The sequence below is a fragment of the Canis aureus genome, chromosome 9 (assembly GCF_053574225.1).
Source record: "Canis aureus isolate CA01 chromosome 9, VMU_Caureus_v.1.0, whole genome shotgun sequence".
Classification (NCBI taxonomy): Eukaryota; Metazoa; Chordata; class Mammalia; order Carnivora; family Canidae; genus Canis; species Canis aureus.
The window spans coordinates 65,025,099-65,038,980 of record NC_135619.1 but is presented as its reverse complement, the minus strand read 5'-3'; the positions used below and the strand labels follow the sequence as shown (position 1 = coordinate 65,038,980).

Sequence of the window (13,882 nt, the reverse complement as noted above, 5' to 3'; positions counted from 1 at the left end):
AGAGAGAGTGAGTGAGAGAAGGCACAAGTAGGGGGGAGAGGAAGAGGGAGAAACAGACCCCCAGCTGAGCAGGAAGCCTGACCTAGGACTTGATCCAAGACCCTGGGATCATGACCAGAGCCAAAGGCAGACTTTGACCAACGGAGCCACTTCACGCACCCAGAATGTTAAATAATTTCTAACAGAATATTTATGGAGTAATTTTTCTCAGGAGGACTTGGTTCTCCCTTTCCTGTACAGAAGATAATGGGGACAGCAGCTTGCCCTGGAGTCCTGGTATCATATCTAGGTTCTGGACTTGTGTTTGCCTCTGACTGTTGGGCCTTGGTCCATTCGTGTGTTTCTGTGTGCTTCAGCTTTCCATTTTCATGTTGGGGCTCACACCACCTGATTTGTCTGGAACTAAAGAGCCAGCGAGCCACCAGGGTTCCTCACGTGGCATGGGACATTTCCACATGTCCTTGTCCCCCCAACCCCTTGTCCAAAGGTGGAGGCAGGGCCAAAGAAAACTGAATACACAAAAGCAGGGCGATGAAATATTTGTTTAGTGCTGTCCTTGTTATATTAGGGTTATGGGAGTCACCTAATTTTCTCTGATAGTTTGTTCTCTGAAGGGGAATAAGAGATACTTCTAAAATTGTGCATATACCATGATTTAATCAAAAAATTGAATTAGAACAGATAGAATTAGAAATGACAGAGGCTGTCCTTGATTTGTTTATCTTCAGATGGTGGCAGTGTGCCAACAGTAAATAAAGTTACCTGCCCCACGAGGAGCTTCTCGTGGTGCCATGATAGGAATAAAGATGACTTCACTTTTGAATATCATAATATGAGCCCTGCTTTTGGCAAATGAAATCATCCTGTCTCTGTCCTTTGCAGGCATCAGCCAACCAGCTGGTTAGGGCTTTCTTGAGCAGACGCCGTGCCAGGGTGGAACTTTACCTTCTGCCGACAGTTCACTTCTTCACACCCTATTTTAGAAAAGAAGTTAATGCTAAGTTGTGGGATCCCCGCAGACTTTTTATGGGCGGCCTTAGCGCTCAGGTTTTGAGGAGACACAGCTGGTCCCCGTGTGTTGCTGGACGCCCCCCGGAATTCCTCTGTGGCCATCAGAGAGGGGCTCCCTGGTCAGCAAGGCCGGGCCCTGCCTGTGTTACCTCCTCACTAGAGGACAAGCTTGCAGTCACAGGGCCGAGGTGCTGGACACCTAGGTGGACTAGATGATGTCTCAGGAGAAGGACTCAGTGCTGCCCATGGGAGAGGCAGGGTGTGACTCTGGGAGTCCACACAGCCATGCTTTTAGCTGTAAAATGGAAGACAAAAAAAAAAAAAAATTCTTCCTTCTCATCCCCTCTCCCTTCCTTCTCATCCCCCCTCCCTTCCCCAGCTCCCCACTGGAGCCAGAGCAGCCGGGAACTGTTCATTGCTTCCCAAGCTGCTTCCTTAAAACATCAGGAGACTGCCCAGCCAGCCACTAAATGTGCTCTGACCCAGGCCTGCTGTCTGCCGACTGCACGCACTTAAAAGCTGAGTTAGAAAAGTCTGGAAGCCAGAGAAGAACAGTAGCTTATTTTAATTTTCGCACATTCTCGTTCAGTCTTGGCCCTCGTACCATTACGGTGTTATGGAGCTCTGTGTCCGTGTTCTTTCACTCACCATCATGTCAGAAGCCTGCCGTGTTTTCATGGAGAGGTGGCTGGCCTCTGCTGGTTGGGACCCCCCGCTGGGCTCCCTGCGGGTGGCGCCCTCCTGGCCTGCCTTGTTTCCCAAGGGTGGGTTCCCACACCTGGACATATTTTTGACATCCCCATTAACTACATATTATGTCTCATTTGCTTTCCGCAAGGCCTCCTGACATCTCCTCCCTTTGGCAGTTCGGGAGGATAGTGGTTGCTTTGTGCTCCCGACGGGGTTGCTATCCTGCCGAAGTCATTTTTGCTGGGCTGCCAGGTGGAATGGTCCCTTGCTTGAGGTTTGAGTTTGCAGTTCTTTGTCAGTCAGGTTGAAGTTTTTCCCATCTATTCGCTTATGGGTTATGTTTCACTTCTTTTTTGGATTACAGCATAATAGAGCTAGAATTCACATCCCATCTCATTCACCCATTTAAAGTATACAATTCAGTACTTTTTAATATATTTAGAGTCATGAAACTATCACCAGTATTTAACTCTGGACCATTTTTGTTGCCCCAAAAAGAAACCCTGTACCTACTAGCACTCACTCCCCATTTACCCCTGATCTCCCCTAGTCTGAATGGGTTTGTATATTCTAGACATTTCATACAAATAAAATCCCACAAATGTGGTCTTTTATGGCTGGCTTCTTTGGCACGTGCCAGGGCTTCATTTCTTTTTACTGACAAATAATATGCCATTTTATGGATGTACTGCACTGGGTTTATCCATTCATCATTTATCATTTATCATTTATCATTTGGGTTGCTTCTACTTTTGGGCCATTATAGTAAAGCTTCTATGAATGTTCGCATACCTGATTCTGTGTGGGCAATGTTTTCATTTTTTCTTGGGTATATACCTAGGAGTGGAATTGCTGGGTCATATGGTAACTTTATGTTTAACCTAATTATATCCCTTTTGTTTCTGTGTATACTTTCTGTCCAGTTTTTGGGTGAAATCTTTTTCTGATAATTTGAATAAAGCCTATATCACAAATATGTTAACCCTTTAATCATATTTGCTCTAAATATTTTCTCAGTAAATTTCCATTTTTAAGTTGCTCATAAATTTAAAAATCTGTATATAGTTGAATCTGATTTTCTTCAGTCACATTTATTTCATTGTTTTAAAGCTGAAATATTGGGATAAGCTCCCTCTAGTATTTAAAAATTTTTCAGTCCTTTTTCATATTTTCAAAAACAACTTTTAATTTCCAAATGTTCTCAGGATTTATTTTGTTGTGTGATATTAGATATGACTCTAATGTTTTTCTCAAATTTTGCTACCACTTTAAGGTGATCTTATCTCTATTTTTTTCATATTTGCTGTTATATATTTCAAGTCATTCAATAAAATTTTAGATACAACAGTAATTTCTGGCTTTTGTATTTTGTTCTGCTAATCTTATATCACACCAGTATGACATCATTCAATAACTACTTTATCATGGGTTTTAACATCTGAAAGGATTGTTAACTACATATTACTCCTATTTTTCAGAATATCCCTTATTCTTTTCTGATGATACTTCTAGGTCAATTTTAGAATAATTTTGTTGAGTTCTAGAAAAATCCTGTTAGGATTGGTTGGATTTTTATGAACCCTATATATAATTCGGAGAATTCTATTTAGTCTTCACTCATCCATGACCATGATATCTCTTGCCATTTTACAATACTTTGTTTCAGAGATTTTAGTAGGTCTATTTTATTCCCACATCTTTTCTGTTTGTATTGCTTTGTGAATAGGATCGTTATTTTTTTTTCATATATTTTCCCATATAGCAATGCTTTTGAATTTTTTAATCCGCTTACACAAATATTGAGTGCTTTCTATGTTCTACAGTGTGCTTAACACCGGGAGCACTGTAGTCAATAAGCCTCAGAGCCTGTCCTTAGGAAACATATGATCTCATGAGGACCCAAGTCCATAGCCAGTGTGGGCAGTGCTTTGGCGGGAACCTCTCAGAGGATTCTGTAAGCCCAGAGAAGGGTCTTGGGGGACCAGCGTGCTAGTGCAGGGATGGCTTCTAAAAGAGAGGACCCTTGAACTGAATTTTGAATTTCTCTCGTACCCTCTCTCCAGGTTTTTTTCCCCTATCTCCAGGTTTTCTAAACAATATTAAAAAATAAAAGTGGTAGAAAATGTCATTATTTTGTTCCTACTTGAAGGTAACTCTTTAATATATCTCCATTAAGGATTATAATGTTTATATGCTCACTAAGTTTCCCACTTACAATTCATAACAATAGTGTCAGGTATATATTACTATCCCCATTACACAGATGAGGATAGTGAAAGTCTGAGAGATTGAAAGAATTGTCTTAAGTCCACAAGTAGTGAGGAGTATTAGAACCTGACCTTGAACCTGGGTCTTTTTATTTTTTATTATTTTTTTTAATTTTAGAGAGAGAGAGAAAGAGAGCATGAGTGGAGTGAGGGGACAGAGGGAGAGGGAGAATCCTAAGTAGACTCCATGCTGAGCATGGAGCCTGATGCAGGGCTCGATCCCAGGACCCTGAGATCATGACCTGAGCCAAAATCAAGAGTCAGATGCTTAACTGACTGAGCCACCCAGATGCCCCTAAACCTGGGAGTTTTGACCTAAAGTCTTTGACCTCTGCCTCCTTGCTATCATGCTTCCTTAGTCATTAAGTGTATGCTATTGCCAAAGCAGGCTGCACTTGTTAAGGATGCTTGTTGGCAGTCCTCTTGCAGGGAAGTGTTTATCCTCAGAACAAGTGGCTTCGCCACTGCCAAACAATACTCCTGCCCAGGCCCATGTGTTAGAGATGTGAAGAAGGGATGAAATCCAAGGTGCTTAGACTGAAGGGTAAACCCTGAGCCGAGCTATTCTGTCTCCCTCCCCCCTTGTGTCTTTCCCATTCTTCCCATTTGTAACCTAAACCCTCATCCTAGGAGCTCTGACTTCTAGTCTTTTGGACTTTGTTTTGCAAGTAAACGAAGACTGATGGGACAAGGGGAAGGAGCTGGACTACAGAGTCTGGGGGACCTGAGTTTTCAGCACCAACTCTAACACTTGCCAGCCATGCAATTTGGGCAACCCACACAGTGGAACAAAGCCTCGCTTCCTTCTATAGTAAAGAGGGGGTAGTAGTGTGTATCTCTTTTTGGGGAGGAGTAAATGAGAGAGCCTGTGTACCTACATAGTACCTAGTGCACAGTAGGTTACTATCTTACTGCTTTTTTTCTGCATTTCTGATTGGTCTTGCAAATTCACTCATTCATTCATTATGTATTTCATTCATTTATTATATATATTCAATGCTTACCCTGTACCAAACACTGCCGTAGACACTGAACATATTAGTAAATGAAATAGATGTGGCCTGACTTTGTGTAAGTTTCTGCACCACAGAGGGAGACAGCCAATAATCAAGTAAAAAAATATACTAATAAGTGCAGTGAAGGATTAGGATAGGCTGCTTGCTGTGAGAGGGAATAACAGAGGCAGGCCTACATGATGTTAGGTAGCCAGAGAAGGCCTTCCAACAAGGTGATAATCAAGGTGATGCCTGAAGGGTGAGGAAGATCACAAGGGCAACATGACCCAGACTGTGTTATAGAAAGTGATTCAGGCTGCTTGTAGAAAGTGGGAAAGAAAAGGAACAGGAGGTGACATGGAGACTCTATTTAGGAGGCTATTGTGGAAATCTTATAAGAAGTGATTACCTTCCATGAAGGTAATGGTTGTAGAAATAGAATAGATTACAGACATACTTGAGAAATAATTAGGAGGGATGTGGTAATAAATTTGAGAGTGTTAGGGTATCAAGCCTTGCTACAACCCCTCTTCCTTTCCCCGCCCCAGTGTCTGATTTGGGCAGCTGGGTGGATGATGTTATTTATTAAGATAACTAGAGATTTATATTTTAGGGTTAATCTGGACTTCTAGGAGCTTTAATCATGCTCAGAGTTTTCCTGGAAGTGGAAGTTAGGTGGTTCTTGTCCCAGAAGGCATTCTGGGAGTTAGGAGGGAGGTGCCCAAAAAGGACCCCCTGAGGATGAACTTCATCCCTGAGCTCCAGCTATATAGACTCTTTCTGAGACTGAAGCTGGACCAGGAAAATCCAAGAATTTCCCCCTCCCACCACCAGCCATGTAACAAACACAGTACCAACTAATGCATAATGGCAGAATGCCATGGGGAAAGGGCCATGAAATTGGAGGGAAATCCCCTCTGTAGTGCAAGCCTACAAGGACTGCTGAAAATAGGATGGAACAGAAACACTGAGAAAAACCCTCTGTCATCCCAGGTCCCACAGTAAGCACAAGTTGGTAGCCCACTGCTTGAGGAATTTGAAGTCTGTGGTGCATTGAAGGTATCTCTAGAAACAACAAAACCCAGCCCAACTTCAACTACTGACTAGATTGACTCAAGTTCCCCACATTTGTTGTCTTATAGATGAAAAAGAGTGCCCATTTTCAGGTATAAATATTTACCTCAGTCTATTTCTCCACACACAATCTTCAACATTGAATTTAAAAATATGAGATATACACAAATACACACAGAAACAGGAATAAGCAAACTATTGTAAAGAACAGTAAACAGAACCAAACTTAAAAATGACCAAGGTGTTGGAACTATCAGATAGGAACTTAAAAATGTCAATGAATAATATGTCAGAGGATATTGTGGAAAAGGCATACAACATACATAAAAAGATGGGAATTGCAACAGAGAGATGGAAACTATGAAAATATAAAATTGAAATCCTAGAAATAATAAAATATAAGATATGAAGAAAATTTTTTAAAAGATTTTATTTTAGGGGCACCTGGATGACTCAGTCAATTAAGTGTCCCACTTTTGGTTTTGGCTGAGGTCTTGATCTTATGGGTCTTGGGGTTAACCCCATGTCAGGACCACACTCAGCGGGGAGTCTGCTTGAAGATTCTCTTCTTCTGCCCCTTGCCCCACTCATACACATTCTCTCTCTCTCTCTCTCTTTCAAATAAGTAAGTAAATCTTTAAAAAAAAAAAAAAAGATGTTATTTTTAAGTAATCTCTACCCTCAATATGGGACTCAAACTTACAACCCTGAGATCAAGAGTCACATTGTTCCCCAGGTGCCCTGAGATAAAGGAAGTTTTTGATGACATATTAGAATACTGGGCACAGCTAAGAAAAAAATCTTTTAGTTGAAGATAGGTTAATAGAGATGATTCAAATAGAAATACAAAAAGAACAAAAAGAGTGGGGAAAAAATCAAAACAGAGCATCCAAGACATACAGAAAAAATATGTATTTGGTGTCCCAAAAGTAGAGGAGAGAGAAACTGAAGCAAAAGAAAAATTTGAAAACAATTGAGAGTTTTTAAAAATTACTGAAATGCAGCAAACCATATATTCAAGAATCTCAGAACCCTAAGCAGGATAAATAAAAACATACATATAGACATATTATAGGTAAACTATTGAAAATCAAAGAATCTTGAAGGAAGCCAGAGAAGAAGAAACTTTAAAGACAGAAGAATAAAGCTAATAGTTAAAGCAGATTTGTCATTAGAAACAATGCAAGTGAGAAGATATCACAGAGATGCCTTTAAAGTAGTGGATGAAAAATTTCAAAACTCCTCTGAAGAAAAAAGACAAAGATTTTGTTTTTTATAGAACAAACAAAAATTGGAAGAACACATTACCAACAGACCTGTATAACAAGAAATGTTAAAGAAGTTCAAGCAGAAGAAAATACAGATACATACAATGAGAGGAAGATCATCATAAATGGTGACAACGAGCATGCATATAAAAGACTTTTTCTTATTTTTAATTTTTTAAAATTATAATTCATCACCTAAACCAACAATGCTAACAACATATTATGGAATATATAACATAGAAGTAAAATGTGTGACTACCATAACACAAAAGTTTAGGGAAGAAATGTAAGTATACTATTATATGGTGTTTATAATATTTATAAATTGATGTAATATTATTTGAACATACACTGTGATAAGCTAAAGAGCTATGTTGCATACTGTTGGGGGGCAGAGAGGAAAAAAAGAGCAGATGGACAGATAGACAAACATAATTAACTGTCATTAGTGAAAATGAAATGGAATCATCAATACAAAAAAAGAAGAGTGAGAGAGAAAAAAGGAACAAAGAACAGATGGGATGATTAAAAAAAAAAAAAAAAGAGGGATCCCTGGGTGGCGCAGCGGTTTAGCGCCTGCCTTTGGCCCAGGGCGCGATCCTAGAGACCCGGGATCGAATCCCACGTTGGGCTCCCGGTGCATGGAGCCTGCTTCTCCCTCTGCCTGTGTCTCTGCCTCTCTCTCTGTGTGACTATCATAAATAAATAAAAATTAAAAAAAAAAAAAGAAACAGCAAGCAAGACGGTTCCAATCATGTCAATAGTTACATTAAATAACTATTTATTAAATAACCAAATAAATGGTCTGAACAGTTTCAAATTGGATGAAAATGCAAGGCCTAATATATGCTATCTATAAGAAAACCATTTAAAATTAATATATAGGTAGAAAAAATGTAAAATTATATACAATGAAAACAATTCATTAAAACAAAGCCACAGTGACTGTATTACATCAGAAAGTAGAATTTAGAACAAGGAATATTTACGGGAGATAAAGGGAGATGTTATGTAAGAAAAGGATCAATTAACAAGATATAATTCTAAAAGTGTATGTACCTAATGATAGAGCTTCTACAAGTCTAAAACAATATAACAATTTATAACTTTAAATGCATGTCTTAGGAAAATATTCAAATCAGTGGTCAAAATTTCCAATTCAAGAAACTAGAAAATGAAAAAATTAAAGCCAAAGCAAGCAAAAAGAAGTAAATAATAGAGATCAGAACATTAATCAGTGAAGTAGGAAGATAAACAGAGAAAATCAGTGAAACTAAAAAAGGATTCTTTGGAAAGATCCATAAAGTTTGTAAACTGTTAACAAGATTGAACAAGAATAAAAGAGAGAAGACATAAATTACCAACAACACCCAAGAAGAAGAGACAATTTTATAGATACGTAAACATTAAATGGCTGCGAGGGAAGGGTGCCTGGCTGGCTCAGTTGGTGGAGCAAGTGACTCTCGATTTCTAGGTTGTGAGCTTGAGCCCCATGTGTTGGGTGTAGATATTACTTTAAAAATAAAATCTTTTTTTTTAAAAAGAGATCATAAGGGAAAATTATGACCAACTTTATGCCAATAAATGTGATCACTTAAAGAAAATGACAGATTCCCTGAAAGACACAAACTATTGAAGTTCAAAAAGGAATAAATAACCCAAATATTCCTGTGTCTATTAAAGAAATTAATTTTGTAGTTAAAAACCTTCCCATAAAGAAAACTACAGGTCAGGTTGACTTCACTGCTAAATTATACCAAATATTAAAGAAATGACAGCACTACTATAAAAACTTCCAGAATACAGAAAAGGAGGAAAATATTCCCTAACTCTTTTTATGAGATTGATATCCCTTATGAATATAGATGCAAATATCCTCAACAAAATACCAGGAAATGGAATCCAAAAACATATAGAAAGGATTATACACCATGACTGAGCACAATTTGTTTCAGGAATGCAAGGTTGACTTAATATTTGAAAATCAATTAATGTAATACATCAGTTGAATAAAATGCAAAACCTACATGATAGTGATAACTTCAGTCGATGTAGAGAAAGCCCATGACAAAATGCAGCACCCTTTCATGATAAAAACATTCAACACACTAGGAATGGAAGTTCCCATCTTCAACCTGATAGAAGGCACCTATGAAAAATCCATATTTAACAACATATATAATGGTGAAAGACGATTTTCCCCCCTAAGATCAGGAGCAAGACAAGGATGTTTGTTCTCACTACCTCTATTCAATATTGTAGTTTATGTTCTAGCCAATGCAATTAGGCAAGATAAAGAAATAAAAGGCATCTAGATTAAAAAGGGAGAAGTAAGTATCTATTTGCAGATGACATTATCTTGTATACAGGAGACCCTAAGTGATTCACACATACACACTCTATTTTAACTAGTAAAGGATTTCAGCAAAGTTATAGAATATAGGGTCAATATCAAAACATCACTCTTGGGGCAGCCCGGGTGGCTCAGTGGTTTAGCGCCGCACTCGGTCCAGGACCTGATCCTGGAGACCTGGGATCGAGTCCCACATCAGGCTCCCTTCATGGAGCCTGCTTCTCCCTCTGCCTGTGTCTTTGCCTGCCTCTCTCTCTCTCTCTCTCTTTCTCATAAATAAAATATTTTTTAAAAACCACTCTTATTTCTCTACATGAGCAATGAACAATCTGAAAATGAGATTAAGTAAACAATTCCATTTATAATAGCATCAAAAAGATTAAAATATGTGGGGATAATAAAAAAGTGCAAACCTTATACCCTGAAAACTACAAATCAGTGTTGAAAGAAATTAAATAAATGGGAAGACATCCTACTTCTATGGATCAAAAAACTTAATTTGTTAAGATGTATCTGTGTCTATATCATTATTCTCTCTCTCTCTCTACACACACACACACACACACACACACACATGTATAATAAATATAAGATCTGCTTTTATCTTTAGGACAAGTGCCCAGACCTTTAATGACTACCTATAGAAAAACCCCACATTTTTCTGAAATTGAGTGATTCCTTTGGTCACGTTTTAGTTTCTCTTGTTAAGTTTAATCGAAATTAAATGTAATGGTTCAGATTTAAAACTGTCGTACATAACAATCTCAATTTTCGTAAAATGATTTTTATCTTTTTTTCCTTGATTCATATGTTTAGAGGTACCTGGATTCTTGTTCAACATATGTTAACTGGCTATTTCTGTGTGGTAGAATTTCCAGACAATTTTAAAAGTTTCTTTCTGTGCTGTGGCAAATTGTTTTTGCTTTAAAGTAATTGTGGTGGGTTTTTGTTTTGTTTTGTTGTTTTTAAAACGATTCTTGAAAGCAAATGAAGGCTAATTTTTTAACGTTTAAGTGTTGGGCCTCCAAGGGGAGATGTCAAGGAAGCCGTTGCACATATGAGTCTAGTGTTCAGAGGGAAAGTCTGTGGCAAAGAGGATGACTCTGGGAGTTGGCAGCATGTGGACGATTTCTGAAGCTTGGAGGAATGGATGAGATCATCTTGAGAGAGACTTACAAGAGACCACACTCGGTGCATGTGCAGCACTGGGAAGATGCCTTAGGGAGGAGCCTATAGTAGAGCCAAAATGACAGTTCGCAGGGGTAGGAGGAACACCTACCCCTCAGCACTTGCAGAGCCAAGTGCTAAGTCGGGAGGGAGCCAGGCAGTTTTGATAAGATGCTGGGATGGAGTTCAAATCCAAGGGTTGCCCACCTGGATTTCATCCCACAACATCTGCTCATTGTGTGCTTTCTTTGCTATTTCCCGAAGCTCGAAAGTTAGAGATCTAGCAATTGCTTCAATGCTGTATGGAGAATAATTGTGAGACCTCTAGAATGCTTGGGCTTTGGCTTACAGCTGGGCCTCTGAAGGGCTTCTGACTTCAGCAAATGTGGGCAGCAGGTTTGGAGAGCACGTGTAGGGTTTTTTAAATGGGCTGCAAGTAGCTTCTGTCTGATAAATGCTTCATTTGACTTGACAGCTTAAAGAGAATGGCCCCTGTAACAAACAATAGATATGTGTTTACCCTTCGCTATGACCGTCCCCCCCCAACTTGAAGATCTTTCTCGTGATCAGTTGGCAGTCTTTCTCGTGGGGCCAAAAATTTAGACCTTTAAAACCTTGTTATCCGTTGACAAAAGATCAAGTTTTGGGAGAGAGGGAGAGAAAGAGAGAGCTCAGGTTGTTTTTCTCCACACTCCCCTTGAGACTCCATTGGTTTTGACTTTGAAGCCTAGAGAGTTCACCCTCCCTGGGGAATTTCAGGGCCAATGCCAATCACAGCGCTTCTCAGCTCAGCTTTCTTCAGAGTTCATCAAGCTTCTGTAGGGCTGGCCCTGCAGTCCGCCCGTCAGTGACCTCTGCCATCATTGGTGGATGATCCTGGGACCTGTGTCCTTCTCACTCAGACTCTGTCCATATCCTGGCATCCAACAGAGCCCCTCCACCTCAATGCTTCTCCTGGCATCCTGCACCCGTCAGCACCCGCCATGCCAGGAGGGCCTCCCATGCCCCAGCTCGGAGGTGTCATTCTCTTGGCTTTCCTGATCTCTGCACTCATGTCTGCACCAGTCCCTGGGCACCAATGTGGGTGTGAGGAAGCCGATTCGTCAGGTTGGGCAGTGCGTTTAGAGATGCGGTATGAAGGGACTAGGCTTGGATGTGGATCTCATTAGTTTTCCGATTTTCTCCCCTTCTAGGTATTACTTACCAATATTCAAAACAGAAGCCCTAAGCCTGGCCCTGCTCCCCACGATCAAGAACTAGGTTTTTTCCTAGAAACAGGACTTCAGAGAGCTCATGTCCTCTATTTCAAAAATGGGTAAGCCTTCTTCATTTTTTAAATCAGGTTCCTAAAGAAGGAAAATAGCCTGACCACACCAGCTCTGGTTTAGCTGTTGTAACAAAGCAACTTTAAACATGAACTATGGTTGGAATCTTTTTTTTTTTTTTTAATTTGTTTTTAAATAACAAATGTAGGCTCTTTTGTCTCTTCTCCCCCGGCTCTCCCACTTTGCCATGAGGTTTGAAGGTGGGAGAAGGGAGGAAGGAGGGCTCCTTGGTGAGGATGAGTCACAGGCTGGAAGTCCTGGGCCAGCGGGTGTGTAATGGGAGTGTGCCATATGCTGCCCTCCTTGATGTCAGTGGTCCTTACTGCACAGACCAACAACCCCTTTTGTCGGGGGGTGACTTGGAAGTCCCAGCACACTGGTTCAGAGAATTGGGTCTGCCAAACCTCCAACAGTTTGTAGGAAAGTGAGTGTGGCTGTGACGTCACACAGGCACATTTTCCACCCGAGCTGCCTTGGGAAAAGGTGTATGAAAGTTTCATAATGTGAACGTGAGGGATGCTCTCTGACAAATTGGTCATTGCTTTTCCTTTGTGTGTTGCCCTTACAAGAAATGCGATGAATCTGTTCCAAATTTCTTCAGCTGTCCCTTGTTTTGACCTTGTGCTGCAGGATAGACGTGCACGAAGACCCACAGTAGGTATCCGGCCTCTCACCCATAGCTCCTCACAGGCCTGTTTCCCTCCCTCTAGGGACCGTCACGTAGTGCTTTAAACGAGAGAGGGGACACGAGTCCCAGCCTTTGCATAAATGAACAGGGGTTTGCGCCCTCTTCATTTTTAAGAGCGTCAAACCTTGGGGCAGACCTCATGGAAGGGGCATTTCTTCTGCTTGACGACTCAGAGCCACAGGCACCCATCTTTCATTAGTTGTGGGTAAAAGCTTGTTTTCCAAATCCTGCTAAATTGTTGGTAGAGAAGACCTGCTTGGCCCCAGAGGACATTGGTTCAGATCGGCACGACATGCAAAAGGCCGCAGTAATGCCCCAAGGTTTGGACTGGCTAGAGAAGATGCCCTCAAGTTTGATCTCATCTGCCACTGATCAGATCATGTGAGCAGTAGTGCATGTCCTCCACACTGACGCTTTAGTTCTAGCTCCTGTGATGTTATAAATAGAGGGAGAAGAGGGCAAGCAGGGCATCTTTGAGTGACCTGTTTCTTCTCCCTCTTAACAATAAATGGTAGTCATCCCAGAGGAGCCCCAACCTTGCTGTCTCCCCCTCTAACCTGCAAATGTATGTGGTTGACTCCCAGATGCAAGTCCAGAGGCAGGAATGTGCTCCCTCGGAGCTCTTGGGGGCACCAAACCAATGCCTTCTATTGAAAATGCCCCCTGTAGGACTGGTAAAGGTGGGCTGGGTAATTTATTTTCATCCGAGGCCTGTTCATGGAAGAGGAAGAAGCTAGTCCTCTTGAGCTCCAACCTCCTGCCCTGAAATGTTGGCTGGCCCCTGGAATCCAACTAAAAAATAATAATGATGAGAGGTTTGCACTAGATGATGGATTACATGCCAGCAATTGCTTACCGGCTCATTTCTCTTTTCATTTTTTACTCAAGTTCAAGGAGATTCCCACTGATGTAGCCAAAGTGAAGACACTGCTTAACTTGGAAGCCTTTTCTCCTCCTTTCTCGTCCTCTCACTCTCTTCTTTGGGCTCCAAAGGCCAGGGATAGGATTGGCCAGCCACTCCAGACAGTCCTTGCCAACTGCAAT

At 40.8% G+C, this 13,882-nt stretch overlaps 1 protein-coding gene across 7 annotated transcripts in view; it reads left to right on the top strand.

Annotated features, from left to right (window-relative positions):
* The window catches only part of TTC7B (tetratricopeptide repeat domain 7B), a 250,364-nt gene that overhangs the window by 71,468 nt on the left and 165,014 nt on the right, over positions 1-13,882 (top strand). For all 7 annotated transcript variants that reach the window (XM_077910343.1, XM_077910344.1, XM_077910342.1 and 4 more), the window contains one exon: positions 12,019-12,140. In XM_077910343.1, coding sequence (XP_077766469.1) covers positions 12,019-12,140 — 122 coding nt within the window. Of the gene's footprint in view, positions 1-12,018; positions 12,141-13,882 lie in introns of those variants that run through there.